The sequence below is a fragment of the Anguilla rostrata genome, chromosome 6, assembly GCF_018555375.3.
Source record: "Anguilla rostrata isolate EN2019 chromosome 6, ASM1855537v3, whole genome shotgun sequence".
Classification (NCBI taxonomy): Eukaryota; Metazoa; Chordata; class Actinopteri; order Anguilliformes; family Anguillidae; genus Anguilla; species Anguilla rostrata.
The window spans coordinates 29,878,706-29,899,128 of record NC_057938.1 but is presented as its reverse complement, the minus strand read 5'-3'; the positions used below and the strand labels follow the sequence as shown (position 1 = coordinate 29,899,128).

The following is a 20,423-nucleotide window of genomic DNA, read 5'->3' as shown; positions in this document are numbered from 1 at the left end:
TGGAACAGGTGTCGTGTTCAGTTAGTAACCTGGCTGCTACGTGTTGAATGAGCTGCAACTTATTTAGTCTACTGTTTGGTATATCAGTAAACGGAGAATTTCAGTTGTCCAGACACATAAAGGTGTGGATCAGTGCATCTACATCATTCTGGCTAAGACGAGGACGATTTGCACAATATTACGCAAATGAGAAAGTGCTGTTCTGGAAACTGATCTGAGATGTCAAATGAGAGGTCAGAGTTAGTCTTCGACAGTTCAGTTCTAAAAAAGAAATCCGTACATTCAAGCCAGTACATTAAAATGAATTAAACTTTTGAGTTTTTGAGTTGTTAGTTAGTTACAGACCGCACTAAAAAAATAAATAAAAGCACACTCGCTTTGCTGAATATACTGTTTGATTTTTATTTCTGCCTTGCTCGAATCCCTGACTTGCCTAGAGCAGAACATTGGTGCCCTAGGCCATGTATGAAAATTGAAAGGCCATCAGTGGCGATGAGGTCCCAGGTGTGCATAGTTGCTACTTCTTTGTAACTGTTGTCATGGAAATTTCAGTTTTCAAGCACCATCTCTGCTGAAGAAGTGTGAGAGAACTTGGACACAAGACGCTGCTGTTTTTAAATGAACATTCAGTATTCTTCCTTCTCACCACCACCCTGACCTCGGGGTCATGTCCCTGTTTCCCAATGCTTATCTTCACCCCTGTTTGACAATAGTTATCTTTTCTTGACCAGGCTTCTAAATCAATGACGATCTACTTCTTCATCTGGAAAACAACAGCTTTCTTCACATTCTTCCATATTGGCACATAAGCAGAACAAGCTAAAAACAAGTTTTAGGTGATTCTAGTCACACACAGTTTCCTCTGTTTAATCTCTTAGCGCAAAGCCCCTAATGGTCGGCACGCCGAGTAGGCGTGCCGAGATTACTGAACTCTGACATTCGGTGCTACTGCAACCAAACTATGAGTTAAAAACAGAAACACGTTGTTTTAGTTTCATTAGTAGACGATACACGACAACTATGCCAAATACGGAGTTTCGCAGCTCCACCATTGTTGCTCTGGTCGTTCATTTAACACCCACCCCCTCCCTGCAGTCTCATGTACAACTACACCCCCCACCCATGACACAATGGATAATATTGTCTGTCTTGGCATTCATAAAAATATTCTTTCACCACTAAAAAATCGTATTCAGTCATAGCAACAAGATGAACCCGACAATAGCCCTAAGATATGCCAATACAGCAGTGAAAACGCTTCTCACTGTATAACGAAATAAACAAGAAAAAGTTTTTAAAAATGATACCATGTCATTCTACAGTCAATATCTGGGACTAAATATTGAATAAATATACAACCTTACCATTGTTTTACGTGTAGAGATGTCCCTTTTGAGACTGAGTGGTCATATATTGTCTTGGACAATCCGTTTGGGGAAAGATACGCGCATTTGTGATGCCTGGGTACCTTCCAAAATAGCCGTGCGTAATACCACACGTGTTGTTTACGGCGTTGTCGCCCTTTTTAGTACAGTCTGGCTTGATTGACAATTCATTTATTCAGTAGGTGAGAGTATAAGCTTTATAACATGTATAACATGTCTAATTTCGCTTTTGGAATAGCATTTTATAGGTCAGCGTAACCGAAAACTTTATCGCATTCACTTCCGCACTCACTGTGGTAGCAGTGAAAGACGCTGCACCTAATGAAACGTGGTCAACGATTTTTCGTAATTTCTTCGAAAATACTAATTATTGAGGACTTCTGGGCATAGCTAAGCCATATGTTTGCTGACAGACCTAGCTGACATTGTTTTCTGGAGCAAAACAGAAGCGAATAGAACAATATCGTTGATTTACTGTCTCTGTCTCCATCTACTGAACATAGATAAAATTTAATCATTGCTTTGTAAGTATTACTGCTGAAAATATTTCGTTATATACGTTATTTTTGAAATTGAGTGTCTTTAAATACGTTAGTGGAATTATATAATGTAGATATTTCACACTGTAATGTAAGCGTTAGTTAGTAGTGTAATCGTTTTTGTGAAGCATGCAACAGTGATGACGTGAGTGTTTGAACATTGCCAAAACATGGTGGATGGTTGAAAATTGTTTTCATGTCGTCCCGTCCCCATACAAGAAAACATGAGAGTACAGAGTATAGAACTACATACGAGGTTATTATTACACATTTAGGTACTGTACCGCATTGTGACAATGTTTCATCTTAAACCTTCATAAGGGGCTTTATAATGGACAAAAAGCATTTTATTCAATTTTGGTGAGATTCTGGATATGTTTCTGGACCCCTAGATATTTTAGACCACTGTACTGACGGAAAGCTTGTAATTTCCACTTGAAAATGATGCAACAGTGAGTTTCTTTAGTCAAAACAGTTGATTTGTTGTGAAATACAGGAATATGTTGTGATTTACAGCAATGCATAATTTAGACATTTTGGATAGATTTGGAGATGCTGGGTACACTGCTTAGTTTTTGCTTCATACATCTATAGTAGTCTCTATCAAGATTTGAACTGTGGTCAGATTTTGATTTTCAGCAAACAGTTTTTTTCAAATGCTACTAATAGCAACATTAAATACCAACTCATCAGAAATAACAGCTGTTTTCTTTAATGTTACAACGAAGTCATTGGTAATTATAAAAATCTAACCTTTTTCTTATAAACGACTAATACCATAACTTTAAAATCGAGCTAGTTCAGTTTATGTAATCGAGTAATATCATCAGCAACACGAATAACCAACTGATTCTGTTTTCATATATGTTTGAATAAAATGAATATCGAACACCATTAATTTCTTGCTTTTAATTTCGTTCTGAAGGGAATGATTGGCCAAAAGTCACATCCATTCCCCAATGATAGTTATTACTTGCCAGGAAGCAGCTAATTTTAACATCGTATAAAGAAACAACTATTTTCTTATGTTCTGGAAAGTCAGTGATTTATATATTAGTATTTGATTATACTGTAGCATTTATGCTATTATGGATTAAAAATAAACCGTCAAACTCTGTTTTCTGAAAAATTTCGGTTTGCCCTCAGGGGTATGCATCATCTCACACTGGCAGCAGGTTGGGAACTGGGAATCGAAAAGATGCGTCTTCTTTTCACCGTAATTAAAAATAAATATAAAAAAACACCCATTTGTAAAACTAAAATGCTTTATACCACACTACAGACATGATCTTAAGCCTACGTAATAACCATGACCGATAAATGGCCTAATGTAACACTCTTCATCAATTTCTTTGATGACACTGTCCGATTTACGCCTCTCATTTGCTAAACAGAAGGAACCTGCCAGGTGAACGGTGATTTCACTTGCTTTCTTACAAATCTTTGAGCAAATAGAACATAAAATGTTTCTATAGGTTTTTACACAAGTATGTGGTCGTTAAGCATTTAAAAGTCTGTGTTTTTATTACTTCTGTTACTTCCCACAACATGTTCATGCATATTATAAAGCACAGTAGAGTAGCTGTGTGCACATCCAACCAGTATTTGGCAAGGTGCAGGATAAAATTACATGTGAAGATTGAAAGAAAATGGATATCCGCACACTGGATTACAGGTCCAAATACTTTATTGACTAAAAAAGCAAAGCAATGTTTCAACCTAACAGGGTCTTCAGTAGGCAGCCAAGGTTAAGGTCCTTTAGGCCCTTCGCAAGGTCCTCCTTGGGAAATGCCTTCATTATGTTGATGCTGTTAGAAGCAATCTTGTGCAACTTTAAATTGGACACAGCCAGCATTTCTTGGGCTCTCTTGAGAACAGCAATAGCCTCATCATCGGATGGAAATGAGATGAGACCGTCATCGACATAGAAATGTCGTTCCACAAAGCGCCTGGTTCTGCAGTCATCATCCTCTTGATCTTAGGACGCCCTCCTGAGCCCATACTGAGCCGTTAGATCGCCAGGGCGGGTAATGGGCTGTTCCCAAAAACAAGGACCCTCATGTGGTACTCCACTGTGGGTTCCTCCATGTCATTGTTTTGGTGCCAAAGGAAGCGCAAGAAGTTCCTGTGATCTTCCCGTACCAAGAAACACTGGAACATCTGCTTGACATCAGCAGTGACTGCCACTCGCTCCTCGTGAAACCGTATGAGCACGCCCAGCAGGCTGTTGTTGAGATTGGGGCCTGTAAGAAGGACATGGTTTAGAGACACTCCATGGTGGTGTGCGCTGGATTCGAAGACCACCCTTATCTGGTCCAGCTTATGAGGGTAATAAACCGCAAAGAAAGGGAGGTACCAGGATTCCTCTTGTTCCTTTAGTGACGGTGCTGGTTCTGCATGTCCGTTGTCAAATATGTTTTGCATAAAGTCCAGAAAGTGTTGTCTCATTTCAGGTTGCTTCTTCACCATGTGACAAACTGAGGCGAGGCGTTGGCTGGCTTGTTGTTTGTTGTTGGGGAGGCAGGGTCTTGGGGAGCCGAAAGGCAATGGAGCCACCCAGCTGTTCATGTCATCTTAGTAGACTTCCTTCTCCATTATCTGCAGGAAGGCTTGTTCTTCTATTGAGTAAGCAGGTTTTTCATCTGCACTTGTGCTTTGAAAGACTGTTACTCCCATGGCGTCAGCCTCAGCTGGCCTGTTTCCTTGTCCAAAAATGGGAGAGTTAATCTTGTGACGACTTTCCTTTACCTGGATGCTGTTTTGGCATGGGAAGAAGTAGCTTGGTCGCCCATTATCCAAGATGTTTGTCTTGAGAACATTTACATGCCCAGGTTTGTAAGCCCCGCCAAGACAAACGTCAACAACGATAACTCGCCCCAGAGCTAAACTCTGCGCGAACGGAGCTTTTGGAGGCCCGTTCCGCTGATTGAGCGCTTTGTGGGCCCGAATAACATCTCTCCCAAGTAGCAGTAGAATGTCTGCCTGGGGGTTGAGTGCTGGAATCTCTGCAGCAATGTCCTTGAGGTGAGGATGGTAGCGAGCAGCTTCAGGGGTTGGGATTTCATTTTGATTATCAGGGAGCATGTCACATTCAGTAAGCGTGGGCAAGGGTAGACTGGATCGGCCATAAGCTGATTCCACAATGAAATTGCTCTCCCTTCTCCCAGTTACCTCCGACACTCCTGCACAAGTCTGCAAGTATATGGGGAAGCGTTTCTGACAATGCCAAAGACGTCAAAGAAGGAAGATCTGGCCAGAGACTTATTGCTTTGATCATCCAGAATTGCGTAAGCTCTGAGTCTCTTGTCATGGTGACCTTTTGAATAGACATAGACGAGGCAGATCTTGGCACATGAGTGTCCACCAATCTCATTTCCACACACCTGCGTGCACGTGGAGGTGGCAATGGGTGAAGCTGACTCTTGCTCCCCGCCATGATCAGTGATGGGCTCTGTGACCGCGTGTATTGTCCATGGTGCGGGACCAGCGTGGAGAGCAGTGATGTGTGAGTAACTGCCACACTCTGCACAGTGGATTTCCACCTTGCAGTTATTAGTCTGATGGCTGGAAGAAGCGCAGCATCGGAAACACATCTGATTCTGTTTCAGGTAAGCCTTATGTTCTTCCAGAGACTTCTCTCGGAATGCCCTGCATTTTTTGAGTGTGTGGGGTTTTTTGTGGATGGGACACTCTTTGGTAGGGTCCTCGACTCCTTTTTTCTGCACTTCGCCTTTGTTCAGAGTTAACCACTTCCATTCTGTTGACTGACATGGGCGTTCTATCGTGCTTCCCCAGATATTTGTTCGCTTTGGAGGTTGTGACGGGTGGTGGAACTGAAGACCTGAAACTGGGGTCATTTCTCATTCTGGCTTCATTTTTAGTAAAGGCGGCAAACACAGAGAATTGAGGGAATGACACTAAATGTTCTTGTTTGTACTTTGTTCCATTTCTCCTGCAGGCTAAATGGAAGTTTGTCCACTATGGGATGAATTCCATGCGCTGTGTTGAGGTACAGTAGTCCTGGTATGTAGCCTTCGCTTTTGCCAGAGTCTGTCTCTAAAAGAAGGTCCCCAAGGTCACATAGTAGATGAGGGTCCTTGTTTGAAATTCTGAGGAAATGTTCCAGCCTATCAAACAGAGCCTTTTCCAAGGCCTCAGGAGAGACATAACACTCTTGCAGCCTCTCCCACACTTTGGTCAGTCCGAAGGAAGGGTTGTTGATGTGCACTGCCCGTAGGCGTTTTGCATGTGGCGAGGATTCATCACCTAACCACTTGGTCAACAAGTCAAGCTCTTCACTAGCTGTTAAGTGCAGACCTTGAATGGCGTTTTCAAATGAGGATTTCCATGCCCAGTAGTCGCTTGGATTGTCGCTAAACCTTGTAAGTCCTCCAGTGAGCAACTCGCGTCTGGCTAGAAATCTGGTGAGGTCAGACATATTTGAGTTTTCTTGTGAAGGAATCTGAGGTCTAGAGCATGGTGGTGGTTCACGCACTGCGAAGCACTGGGATGGCTGGGAGATGCCATTGTTCTTGTGAGACGGTGATGTAGGGTCTAATACTAGGGACAGACATGTCAACGTCCTGCTTGAGTTTAGAAAATGTAGAATGCACTGCCGCCTCATGTGGGTCTAATTTGTCATTTTGGAACAATTGGTCTTTCACATACTCGCTGGTGCATTGTAAGGGAAGGAATGTCTGAGAGGCCACCACTCATGCACTCTTCATCCATTTCGCTCGCTGTGGCTTTACATTGGCTTCAGCGAGGGCTGCCTCTGCATCACGTTGCTGACGAAGCGCTTCCAGTGTGGCCTCCAGACGTGTTTCCTCCACTTTGAGCTCTGCTCTCTTAACTCTCATTTCAATTTCTCTTTGAGTAAATACTGCTCTTGCTCGTGCTGCCTCCGCTTTAACACGTGCATTGAAGGATGGATGCAGATTCAATCATAACAAATCCAACCTCTGTCTCTGTCGGCCATAACTGAACGTGTGAGACTTACTTCCTGTTTCCTGGTTAACCTAAGTCATTCCTATTGGCTATTGCAACACACAAGAAATGAACACAAAAAAACCAATAGCACCACCAGCTGGCAGGAGTTAATCTCTGCCAGCACAGTAGTGCATTGATTTTAGAACTGTTAAAAGGCCGAGGTGTCCCTTTACTGAGAAATATGCTATTGCCCACCCTTGGACCAATCAGAATCTAGTATTCAGCCAAGCCATTGTACAGTGGAATAAACTATATTCACACTGTAAGCTACTGTAGGATACAGTGCTACCGAGGATAAATTGATGATACATTTTCCCAAGACTTCTGGACCACAACAACCATTGTTTCAGAAACTTTTTTGTGATTCCACAAAAATCACAATTTTTGTGATTATATATTTAATTATGTGCAACAGTTTGTTGCACATAATGAAATATATAATCACAAAAATGGACAGATGAGGTTTTCCTTGGTTGTTAAATCACCTTGGATTTCTACATTAACTTCAATGAGCAGCAAGCGCTTTTGCCCTGAAGTAGCCTATGCGCAGGAGAGACGGTTTCCGTTACTTCTTAGGCTTCACCGCCTGGCCCCTTTTATCATCTCCAGTTCATATGTACACAAGATGGTCTGCGCACATTTGCCGGTCTCTCTCAAAAATGCCTAAAAAACGGGGCGACAGCTCAGGAGGTAAGAGCAGTAGTCTGGCAGTTGGAGAGTTGCCAGTTTGATCCCCCGCCCTGGGTGTGTCAAAGTGTCCCTGAGCAAGATACCTAACCCCTAATTGCTCCCAACGAACTGAGTGGTACCTTGCATGGCAGCCTTTCACCGTTGGCGTGTGAGTGTGTGAATGGGTGAATGAGAGGCATCACTTGTAAAGCGCTTTGGATGAAAGCACTATATAAATGCAGTCCATTTAAAAAACAATTTAAAAAAACATCTGACAAAACAAATCACGGGAATGCCGAGGTAGAGACAGCGGTAATGAACCAACATTATCTACCCTCGCTTCCTTCATTTCCCTTTTAACCATGAGCAAATACTCAAATGTTAAACAATGATGGTTTATTTAAATGATTCAGTAATTTCAATAATTGTCCATTCCCCTATTCGGTAAACGAACAACTAGACACTGGCAGGAGAGAAACGACTACGTGAAATTTGCCTTGAATACATTCTAATTTAAAACAGTTCACTCAAAACCAAATAGCCACAGCAGACCAATCTGGTGTGTGCTTATAATAAATGTGTGTGATAAATGCTGTTTCTTTTCCATTGATCATTTGGTACAGGGCTGAATTGTGCATATACAATTCTCAAATGACGACTAGCAGCAGTGAATAAAAAGTTATTTACCATGTTACATTTACGATGCTTTACAGTTATACAAACTCTACCCTATCCTAAGTGAAACTAGAATCAAATTGGTGCATCCCTATTTAAAAGTAATACATTTCCAAAATAGATTCTAAAAGGCACAGAATGCCATTGGAGTGCGGCAATGATTGGGGGTCATGGGTGTTCTTTTACTGCTATAGACTTTTGACTTTAGACTGTGCTCAAAATTATCTGACTGTTATTAAGTTTCACAGTCTGACCACAAAGTTTGTTAAATAACCATATATTTAAATGTCACTCAAATACACACAAAAATGTTATGGGTAACAAGTATGTCCCTATTTTCAGCTTATCTTTAAAGTGTATTTTCCTCTCCTTTCTTGTTAAAATAAGACCGGCGATAACACTGTTCTACTTTGCTCGTGAGTGCTACAGTTAAAGTGTTAACTGCCAGATATGATTTTGAGTGCTCACATTTGCCACCTGGTGGTGGTTTTGAGAACAAAAGTAGTTCCTGTAGAAATACAAAGAAAATATCCAAATTTGCCGCTGCCGGGAAGATCTTTCGCGGCAGAAGCGTCATCTGAAACCAGCGACCACTCTACTGAGATTTTTAAAAATCACATAAGGGCTTGCCCAGTGACACCAACTAATTTTTCTAGCTTACAAATAATTTTTTCATTTATGTTAAATGATTCAGCATTTTAGGCCAGCTACTGATAACTGTTATCAAATTGGTGCATCCCTATTTAAAAGTAATACATTTCCAAAATAGATTCTAAAAGGCACAGAATGCCATTGGAGTGCGGCAATGATTGGGGGTCATGGGTGTTCTTTTACTGCTCTTAAATCTCTCCCTCTGAGTCTAGTCAGTGCATGACTGTTTAACCCTCTGGGGTCTGAGGGTAAACTGAGGAACATTGGTGATTGTGCCATGCTCTTTTGTGTAAACTTCATCAACTTTATATGCAGTGATTCCAAAGTGTTTCATATCTCTGTTTCAGCACAAACTCGGCTACAATAATATGGCAGCAGTAAGTAGGTCATAATCATACGTGGATTGTAAATTGCTCTAAAAACACACAAACTGTAAACAGTAATTTTGAACATGCACAGGAATGTTGTAATAAATCACACTTAAACAATTGTATCAAAGTTTTTGGATCACTGAAATGTGTTCATCAAGGTCTTGGGTATCAAAAGATGACAGAATATTTTAGCAAATCCAATGAGAAATATAAAATAAATTGCTAAAAATTAGTGTTGTGACTACTATTTTTCAACACCAGGTGAGAATGGGAGGGCAAATATGCCTTTCTGTAATGAATATGCATTGGGTAGGAGGACCTGCCAGCTAAGTAGGCTATTCACACCTGGCAGCATGCCTCCCCACCACTAAAACAAAGACTCGGTGAGCCATTTAAGTAGACAGTATACTTCGTACGAAGTAGAACTTTTTGAGCAAAACGAAGCAATCCGAACAACTGACGAACAAAAAGACGCAGTGTTGTGTGTTCGCACGGTGCAGTGTGCGACGGCCTCCAGGGAGAACTTTTCGAAAAGTTCTTTCTTGTTCTCCGACCTCCCCCTCTCAGCTATTGGTCCAAATCTCACAGTTGGTTCTGTCACGGTTGAGAGTTCAGAGGGCTGAATTCACATGCTAATGTAAGGAGGGTCAACGCCAATCTCTCTTCTGTAGAGATGGGAATTCTGTGAGTTCCAGCATGTTTGATGAGTAGTGCTACTCGTTTCAGCAAGTCATCAAAGCGCCTAGCACACATTCAGAAATAAGAGAAAGTGGACCCCTTCGTCTAAACTCACATTTGCCGAATGTACAGACAAAACTCTCCATTCTCCGTCCTACTCTGATTTAGAGGGCGAACGTACCATCTTCTTCGCCTTTTTTCTTCTTTTGCATTTCTAGATAAACTAAAGCCACTTTAAACACTTTAAACTTTTTGTTTTGTGTTGTGATCTCGCGTAGCCCTTCTCTTTATACATCTATTGCGTAGCCACGAGACGGAGGTCTGGTTGAGGTTCCAGCCCCGGTTAATAGCTGCCTCGTAATTATTCGTAATTATTCACGCCCCAGCGGCGTGGAGTGACTTTAAACGGTGCGGTGTTCTCACTGAGTATACCGACAGCAGTGTTCGTGGACATGTTCGCCAGTGGTTCTCAATCCTGAAGTTCTTTCTTCTTACTGAATATACCGCCAGCTTTAGAAGACAGAAACAAAGACATCTTTTGATTTTGGAACATTTATTGAAGTAAACTATATGCATGGGAGATGAGATGAGACTGGTGTACTCTTGCAATGCCTGCATGGCCTCTTAGCTAGTGGTGAACTAGGCCATGTTTCCTGATCTCTGTAAATATAATAAAAACAAAATTGTTAGGAAGTATGACATCAAATCAAACTTTATTTATATAACACATTTCCTTCAACAGGTGAAAATTAAATGTGCTTTGCAAAAAAGGGACAAACCACTAACTAATGAATCTAACTTTAGAATCCTAGCCACGCCACTGCACACCAGGCATGGGCTATTTATTATGATCAAAAAAATGCAGTCTACCTGCTTCTTCTAACACAACCAGACGCAGAGAGCCTAGCCTACAATTTTGAGATGCAATAGTTTGAATCGTTCGTAGTGTGGGAATTTACAAATGCGCATATTGCTGGATATTCATAAGAGATATGTTGCAATATAGTACACATACTTACCAATATGATCATAAGAAATATACTTACTCATGAAGTTGATCCTCAGCTGGATCAGTTCGCTGTTCGAAATGACATCGCTCTCCAACAAGGCATGAAGCAGGTCAAGTCCAGTCATCCGTGCCATTTTCCAAAATTAAACGAAATGTTTACCTCAAAAAAGTGAATTAGGCTATGCTTTGACATTCTATCCCGCTTTTGCAGGCTTGGCATTTCTCACATGGATCTCGCCTCGCCCCTCCCGTAGTCCCCTTCTATGGAGAGTAATTATAATGTCGTCAACGTGTGAATGCGATTTGGGCGGACTTCCTGCTGAGCGAAATTCACATAGTAATGAGTAAGGATTAACAAAGCATACGTGGTCTAATTAATCAAATTTAAAACTTTTGAAACAATTCATATTATTTGCCAATGGGCGCATTGGAAAGTCGCGATTCTATGGTTTCTGTCAGAGTTTTTGTTGCGTCTGTATGATAACAGCTTGTGAAGTTAATCATCCAAATAGAAACGAAAGTTCATTTCATCTTGTCGAGCCCCGCTGGCGGAGCTCCCGACCCCGGAGGGTTAAGCAAACATATAGAACGTTGCAGTAATCTACATGAATTGCTTTCTCACTGTCTGAAAAAAAAAAAGAAACATGACAGTCTGAGCAATCTTCCTGAGCTGATGGTAGCAAGATTGCACCACCTTTTTAATGTGAGACTCAAAATTTAGGTGAAAATCAGAAATAACCCCTATGTTCTGAGAGGGAGGCTTCACATTAAATCTGGGGGAGTTTAAATCAGGGGTGTCCAATCATCCAAAAAGGGCCAGTGTGGGTGCCAGCTTTTGTTATAGCCCAGCACTAACACACTTGTTTCTGCTTATCAAGGCCTTGATTGAAGACCATTATTAGTTAATCAGTTGAATCAGGTGTCATTGTGCTAGGCTAAAACCTGATTCAAAAAAAAAACCGACACTGGCCCTTTTCGGGTAAGATTGGACACCCCTTGTTTAGAGTATGGGATATAAGTTCAGACTCAAGCTTGGGACTAATAATTAAAACCTCTCTCTTCAACTGTGGAAAACTATGGTCCATCCAGCAATTGTAGGCACTCCTGAAGACTAACTGGCCTAGCCAGTTTGTTTGGCTTTACAAAGAGGTAAAGTTTTGTTTCATCAGCATAGAAATGAGAACATTTTTCAGAAAAGGTATACAATTAGAAAACTGAACGGCTTTCAGAATAGACCCCTGAGGGACACCACATTGTAATGGGAGCTGGAAAAGATATAAACTCACCAATGGACACTGAGAACTGTCTACCATTGAGATAAGAAACAAACCAATTCAGAGCAGGATCTAAGATGGTCAATTAAAATTGTAAGATCCACCTTATCAAAAGCAACACAGATCTAGTATACCCAGTACTAAGCAAGCACCATTATCTACATTTAAAAGATCATTAGTTACTTTAAGAGCAGTTTAAGGGCTATGCATTTGCACAAAATTGGAATTTTTCAATAAGGTCGTTAGCCAATAACTGCTTTTATTGCAGTACCTTTTCAGGAATCCTCGAAAGAAATGGCAACTTTGAGATTGGCCTATAATTGTTTAGGACAGAGGTATCTAGATTAGGTTTTCTTCAAATGAGACTGAACAGTGGCATATTTAAAGCAAGAAGGAACAGAGCCCATCATCAGAGAACTAATTGAGAGGATACCTGGGTAAACAGTTTCCATAACCTTTAAGAGTGGTAGAGACAATGTCAGAGACCGTGGTCTGTGGATGATTTCATGTGTGCTACTATATCCAAGAGATCCTCAGCCGATATAAACTCAAAATAGTTAAACTCGACTGTCCCCAGTTAGACAACAGCAGAGGCAGAGAAATTAGACCTCTGATATTGACAATCTTATTGACATATAAAAAGACTTCATTAAAAGAAGATTCAAGAAGATTGTTGATGGATTATCAATGTTTTAAAAATGTAACAACAGTATATGTATATATTTGATGTGTGTGTAGACATACACACACACACACATGTGCGCATGTTGCTTGCTTGTGTTTTTTTCTGTAATGTAATGTATGAATCCAGAACGGATATGGTCTCATCTTGCAAATCTTTTCTGGTATGAGTTGGATTTTTAAAAAATGTCTTTCTGATCTTTCTTTTCAAATTCTCTTTTCAGGACCATCCTGATTGCCTGTCAGGTAAAGCAGATGAGTAAGGACATGTCCCCCCTGTTCTCTGCTGATGATGTGGCCAAGATCAAGTCCTTCAGCCAGTCATGCCCCAAGGTGAGGCAGTGTACAGTGTAGCCTAGGGTATGGCCCCCTGCTGATTATGGCCCAGCTGAGGTTGATTGCACTGTTTGAGTATTTGGGCTCCTGCTCGATACATCTATGTGAATGGTGAAACACTAAAGCCCTTTTCATGCATGCATCTTAACCCTTAAATGTTCTGGCAATTTTCCATTTTGGCGTCATGTGGGAACAGGAGCAGGAGTCAATTTTCTTTAAGTTAATTTGCTGGATCTGGACCTAGTAAGATTATGGAAATCCTCCGCCACTGCTCTAGTGTGAAGAAAAGCAGAAACATTCCCAGGTAGAACACGCAAAATGTTCCGGTGTTCTTCTGCAAGATGCTTTTACATGAAGTGAGTGAGCCAATCAGAAGAGACTCAGAGGGTGACTCATTTCATTTTGATTATGGTGTGCATTTATTTGTGGTGGCCGATTTGATTGTAGGTCAACAACCAAGATCTTGGTGAACCAATGAAAAAAGCATTTCTGTAAAGGAAATTTGACAAACTCTGAGACAAGGGAACTTTTATTTGTTTGTGCTTTATATGTAGCATCCTGTCGTGGATGATCTATTTGGAATGGTCATGTCTTGCGTCAACAGACTCAACACAGAATATTTTCTGATAGGCGACCTGTGTGAATGGGGAAAACCACTACCTATGTCGCAGAATTAAATTTGGCAATGTTGGAGTTTCCATGTGTGAAAGGTATTGCGCACAGCTATTTTGGAAGGTACCCAGGTGTCGCAAATGAGCTTATATTTTACAAGCTGGTTGTCCAAGGCAATGTATGACAGTCTCAAACGGTACATCTCTACGCGTAAACCAATGGTAAGGTAGTACATTTATTCAATATTTAGTCCCAGATTTTGAAGGTAGGATGACATGGTATCATTTTTGAAAACTTTGTCTTGTTTATTCCGTTATTCAGTGAGAAGCGTTTTCACTGCTGTATTGGCATATCTTGCGACTATTTTCGGGTTTATCTTGTTGCTATGACGGAATACGATTTTTGAGTGGTGAAAGAATATTTTTATGAATGCCCAGATAGACAATATTGTCCATTATGTCATGGGTGGGGGGTGTAGTTGCAGATGAGACTGCAGGGAGGGGGTGCTTTTAGTTTAGTTTATTTATTTGACGATTAACTTTAAAAGGACAATTACATGGTTGCAAACACCAATGTACATGCACAATTAAAAGAGCGTCAAGGATAACACAAAAAGTCACAAGACTTATTTCCATTGTGGTCCTTGCTTGTTAAACGATCGACCAGAGCGACAGTGGTGGCGCTGCAAAACTCTGTATTCAGCATAGTTGTTGTGTATCATCTACTAATGAAACTAAAACAAAGCCTTTCTGTTTTTGGCTGGACCGCAACAGCGGGGCCAGCCCTGCAAATGTCTGTGACTGAGTCACTGAGTGATTAAGTTACACCATTGGTCGGCCGGGTGAAGTGTGTTAGGTCCAGCCATATACTAGGTTTTGACCTGGTCTTGTTAACTCATACTTTGGTTGCAGTAGCACTGAATGTCTGAGTTCAGAAGTCTTGGCACGCCGGCGTGCCGACCACTAGGGGCTTTGCACTGAGAGGTTAATATGGTGTGAATGCCTTCCATTATATAAATGTTATTAAAACCAGATGAAATATTTTAGTTATCGAATCCACAGATATGCTGTGTATCATATCACACACACATTCTGTGGCACTGTATTGATATTTTTCACTAATAACCAAAATTCCTGGATAAAACAATTGAGTTATCCTCCAGTGCAGCATTTTACATCATCTACCCAAAGTGCACTACGTGTCTAAAATAATGGTGATCTCCATAGTTCAGAATTTCTATTTAAAGGCTGGGGTTTAAAAAAAAAACTTTTGTCTGGTTTTTACAACATACTTCCATAGTTGAGGGCATTTAGAACATATTAAGTCATATAAGTCTTAACCCTGAAGTACTTATATGACATGGTCACCTGCATTCATCAAGTATAATAGTGAATTTAGTAATATAGTTATGGATGGTTGTTTGGATGGAGCAAAAACAGGTGTCTCTGGCAGGAGCTGAGTTGCCAGCCCCTGCTACGAAGTATCAGCTCTGTTGGCCTGCATAAGGACATCTGCCATACCAAAAAACTGCTATTATTTAATGGCTCCTATACATCAAATACATTTTTGCTTTGTACATAATCATTGTTTTTAAACTTTGAAATGTAGAAATTCACATTGTCCATTGGAGATGTCCCTATAACTCTTTGTCTGTGGCTAGGATGTGTTTACCCAGCTGGCCCGCTCCTTGGCTCCCAGCATCCATGGGCATGAGTACATTAAGAAGGCCATCCTGTGCATGCTTTTGGGAGGGGTGGAGAAAGTTCTGGAAAATGGTTCACGGATCAGAGGGGACATCAATGTGCTGCTCATAGGTAATGCTACCTTCTCTTTTGCTGAAAATTCACCTCGTCAGATTGTTCATAACTTGTCACTGATGCCTTTGAACTTGTTTACAATGAAGTCTCCAGTTATGGTACTTTTTGTTTGCCTATTTTATGTAAGCTCCTTTATTTAGTTCTGATCAAAACTGAGATCACTGATGTATTTGTGTCTAATGAGCTTTGCAGTAAATATCTAGCATTAATGCTTTGTTCTGGTGCTTGTTATTTTGGTTTTTGCCATAATGATATTAGTCTGATATAGGAGGGCTTTGGCACTAATGTGCAGTTATTTTGAAAAATAACTCCGAATATTTTGTTGGAGACCAAACCATCTCACACACAAGTCCTGCATGAATAGAATTGTGCAACCCTGGCCTATTGCATTTGTTTTGGTGTAGCTGATCATGTGTTTGGTGTCTGACAGGTGACCCTTCTGTGGCAAAGTCTCAGCTCCTGCGGTATGTGCTGCATACGGCCCCCCGGGCAATCCCCACTACTGGCCGTGGCTCCTCCGGAGTAGGTCTGACTGCCGCTGTCACCACTGACCAGGAGACCGGTAAGCACCAGTAGCTAGCCAGTTGCACAGCATGCATGGAAGGTGCGCAACCAAAAACACAACTGGACCAATGGCTCCAATTGCAGCACTGTATTTCAACCTGCCAGGAGCTGAGGGACACAGAAGGCCCACCCACATTCAGTATTTAGAATTTCCTTTATTTGTGTGGTTTTAAGGAATTCACCAAGTAGATTCACAAAGAAGCTGTACCCACAATTTGTTTTGATGAGGCCATTTTGTTTCTTTATCTTTTCTATAAATACTTTCATTGATATATACTGATATTAAAGGGGCAGTTCACCTAGAAATGAAATTAAGGTATGTTTTCACTTATTCAGAGTATCTTTGCTAAGATTTGTTATGTCTTCTAGATATTTTCTACTGTTCACCCTGATACAATGGACCTCAATGGGTCCCCTGCTTTTGAGGCTTCAAAGCACCACAAATTTATATTTGAAAAACTCAACAACGTCTCTTCACTAATATAATGCCACAGAACTTATGAACATCCGCAGAACATTCCATGCACAAATTAAACTCTGTGGATGGTCGTGAGGAACTATAGCATTATATTTGGATAGAGACTTGGAAAGGTTTTCAGGTTCTCTGAGGCTGCTGAAATCTGGATAGATAGATAGTACCCGGGTAAGCGGAAACATACCTAAATTTCATTTTTGGGTGAGCCTGCCCCCTGCCAAAACAATTGCACCTTTTTTTACAGTATCTAAAGCCGTGATTCCTGCATTAAAGCAAGTTGAATTTGAAATCTGAGATTGGTTGAGCCATCAAGCACACCCCCTCTTCCCCCTCCCCCTCCTCAGGTGAGCGCCGTTTGGAGGCAGGGGCCATGGTTCTTGGTGACCGGGGCGTGGTGTGCATCGATGAGTTTGACAAGATGTCCGACATGGATCGCACTGCCATCCACGAAGTGATGGAGCAAGGTCGCGTTACAATTGCCAAGGCAGGGATCCACGCCCGTCTCAATGCCCGATGCAGTGTCCTCGCAGCTGCCAACCCAGTCTATGGCAGGGTATGTAGACAGGACACTTTTCTGCTTTTATATAATACTGCTTTTTTGTCCTATAAAGTAGTATGGACTGTACTGTAAGGGAAGATCTCCAGAGTTCAACTTTGTTTTTTCTTGTATCACAGCACTGTACTGTCCCGTGGCAGCAGGTCATGTCTAGATGAGATACAAGAGATTTCAGAAAGTGGTGTCCTATCCCATAGGTTTGCTGCAATAGAATAGAATTAAAAGGCAACATGCAATTTTTAAATGTATTTACAGTTCTGGGCTCATGTAGAGGATGGTTTAAAAAAAAAAAAAAGTTTAAATAATGAAAATACAGGCCATATGGTCCGAAATACAGTAAAAAGTAGGCATTCTAAGCCACGCCCCCAATAAATGTTGATATCGGCCAGTGACGTAACAAAGGGGAGTTCATTCCTTGCCTGACCCTACCTGAGCACAATGTTAGTCAATCGGTTTAGCCAGTTACTGCCTTAAAGTTTTTGTTTCACAGCTAGCCAGAATGGTGAACCACTGTGTTAGTCCAGGCAGTGCAAACTCTAGCCTGTTTGGGCATGTTTTTCATCCCCCCCCCCCCCCCCCCTTAAGAAAAAGTACATATTTTCATGCATGGGTGCGATTTGTGCAGGTGGGGAGAGGAGACTTCACTGCAGCATCTGTTATGAAAAACATGGTAGTCTGCTTTGGCCATTTTAGGAAGGAGAATTATAGGAAGAAGTCTGATACCTGGTGCGGTCCCATCTGTTCGCTTGGCGCCTTCAGTTCTATGGACAATTGAATTGAATTGAATCAGCAGCCTTTGCCACAGGCGTTGGTGGGAAAATTTCTCCCAGAGCCAACACACATTAGAAATGTGAAATGTATATGGCAAGTTATTGCAACTAACTAGATATCTACCAAATAAAGGAGTAATGTTTAGTGAATAATGTTTAGTTTGCTGTTCACCTAGGTAGCTAGGTTAACTGACTGATCGATTAGGCATGATTACTACTGTTAGCAAGAAGTCAAGGCATTGTTAGTGAGGTAACTTACCTAGGTAGCAAGCTAGCTAGCTATTGTGTAACTATAATTACAAACGTTTTTGGATTTGTGACTTATTTTCGTGCAATGTTAGATTATGGTAGATAATGCGAGCCGCTCAGGGACTAGAAGCTCAGTGTTTGTAGAGCCAGGGCAAGAGTTTGTCAGTTGTCTTCCAAAAATTTAAAAGCACATAGTTAGCAACTAGTGCCCCCTTACGCCGCTCAGATGATATGAGGTCACTTTGGCAGACGGCTCTGGCTAACAGGTTATAACTGTTGATTCACAAAACCGATCATGTCTACTTTGGGTAGTCTCTCTGAAGAGCCTGGCTATATATTTTTGTTACATGCACTGTCCCATACTGCAAGCATCTTCTCTCTTTTATAAGCTTCGCCTCTTGCGTATGAGAGTCTCTATTTGTGTTGTGTGCAACACTTGTATACTTGTGCGTTGGCACAGGCCACATAATCAGATTTTGTTACTGACCTTTATAGTTCTAAGGAAAGCGATTAGCTTGTGCCTACGTAGCCAGTAAGCCGAATAATTCAAGATCGCGCAGCGTCTAAAATCATATGTTTAGTTAGCAACATCCCAGTTAACTTGCAGGACAGCTAGATAACATTAGCTAAGGTAACATAGACATGACATTGTCAACTAGCTCCGGTTTTCTAATTAGACTATTTGTACAGATGTGGTCCCCACCAGACAATAATGTCCGGTCTGAGTTTAACTGACTGGAAAAAAGAATGACCGTTAATTTGTATTGAACTCACGTGTCAGTTATCCTCCAGTCTGTGATATTATTTAGCTAGCTGGCTACAATCAATCAACTGGTTATTCTGCAACAATACAGTAATTGTGTGGGCACGCTTGTTAGCTATCATGAAGACCGTTTTCTATAGAACAACTGACATAAGTCAGTTAAAGGAGTAACATGGTGGTTGAATGTAACACTTGCCAGTTGTCTTTAGGCAACAACAAAAAAAATGTGCATAATTTTTTTATTATTCAGTCATTTAAATGTATTTTAAAATGTATTTTTCTAAGCCTAAATTTTCCACTATAAAAGTTCACCCGAACTGTCTGGGCGTGGTAATGAGAACTATCAGTTAACTATGATTGACAGAACGTGCCCTGTTACCATAGCTACCTCCATGATACGTGCTCATCTTGGGAGACTGAATTTTCACATAACTTAGTATATCAAGTATCGATAGCTAAGGACGTTGATTTATACAGTAATAATGTTTGCTAGCTAGCTAGCCAAGTTAAGATGAAACCACAACTATAACGTCCTTATGAAAGCAAACTACATAGCTAGCTAACATTAGCTAGCTAACTATAAATGAATATAACCAACCAGAGATAGTCTAATAGTCCTTAAAAGGCACTCTAATAAGTGAACCTAACGTTAGTCAAATATTTGCATTGTCTTGCATGTAAGCCAGCGGCACAAACTGTGGGTCACAAGTTATCCATGGGTCCCCAAATATGATTTAGAATGAGCTATCACAGCAATCTGACTGACAGTAGGGAGGGCAGTGTATGCGCGTGAGCTCGACAATACATTTCTCACAGAAAAGGTAGTTTGTCGCCTTTTTTTAGTTCATTACAGTTGTGATAGAAGTGACAATAATTAAGTGGTGCTGTGCTGTTAGCCTTTACTGAAAGCCGTACAAAGTTAATGTGAAGTGGTCAGCACAATCGGACAGCACTGACCAATATAAATGTACTTTGAATGATACTTGCTCAATCGAACAGTAAATCTGAAAAACATTTGATTATAGTCAGCGGCACTGAAATTTTCTTTCACACCCTCAATAAACGGCAAAAGTCCCAGTAGAAGATTGAATTAAACCTTTTCAAAGTTATATATTTTCTGAAATGTTATTGATTCCGCTTGGCCACAGTGAGTGAAACTAGGCGATCTGAGCGTATCGTTTCTATGTAAATTACGTCAGAAGGATTCAGCCTTGTTCTTTGCTACCTAAACTTCACAGCACACTTGTAGCAGGATGGTGTGTCCAGTCAGATTTCTTTACGGGGTGTGGAAAGGGGAGTGGTTACTGTACTTGTGACGCACTAAGTCGATAACATTCTCAACCGGTTGAAAATAGGACGA

General features: G+C 41.0%; 1 protein-coding gene across 3 annotated transcripts in view; it reads left to right on the top strand.

The window, feature by feature from the left end:
• The window catches only part of mcm3 (minichromosome maintenance complex component 3), a 111,418-nt gene that overhangs the window by 20,269 nt on the left and 70,726 nt on the right, over positions 1-20,423 (top strand). For all 3 annotated transcript variants that reach the window (XM_064341053.1, XM_064341055.1, XM_064341056.1), the window contains exons 6-9: positions 13,146-13,254; positions 15,530-15,683; positions 16,117-16,248; positions 17,070-17,278. In XM_064341053.1, coding sequence (XP_064197123.1) covers positions 13,146-13,254; positions 15,530-15,683; positions 16,117-16,248; positions 17,070-17,278 — 604 coding nt within the window. The remainder of the gene's footprint in view (positions 1-13,145; positions 13,255-15,529; positions 15,684-16,116; positions 16,249-17,069; positions 17,279-20,423) is intronic.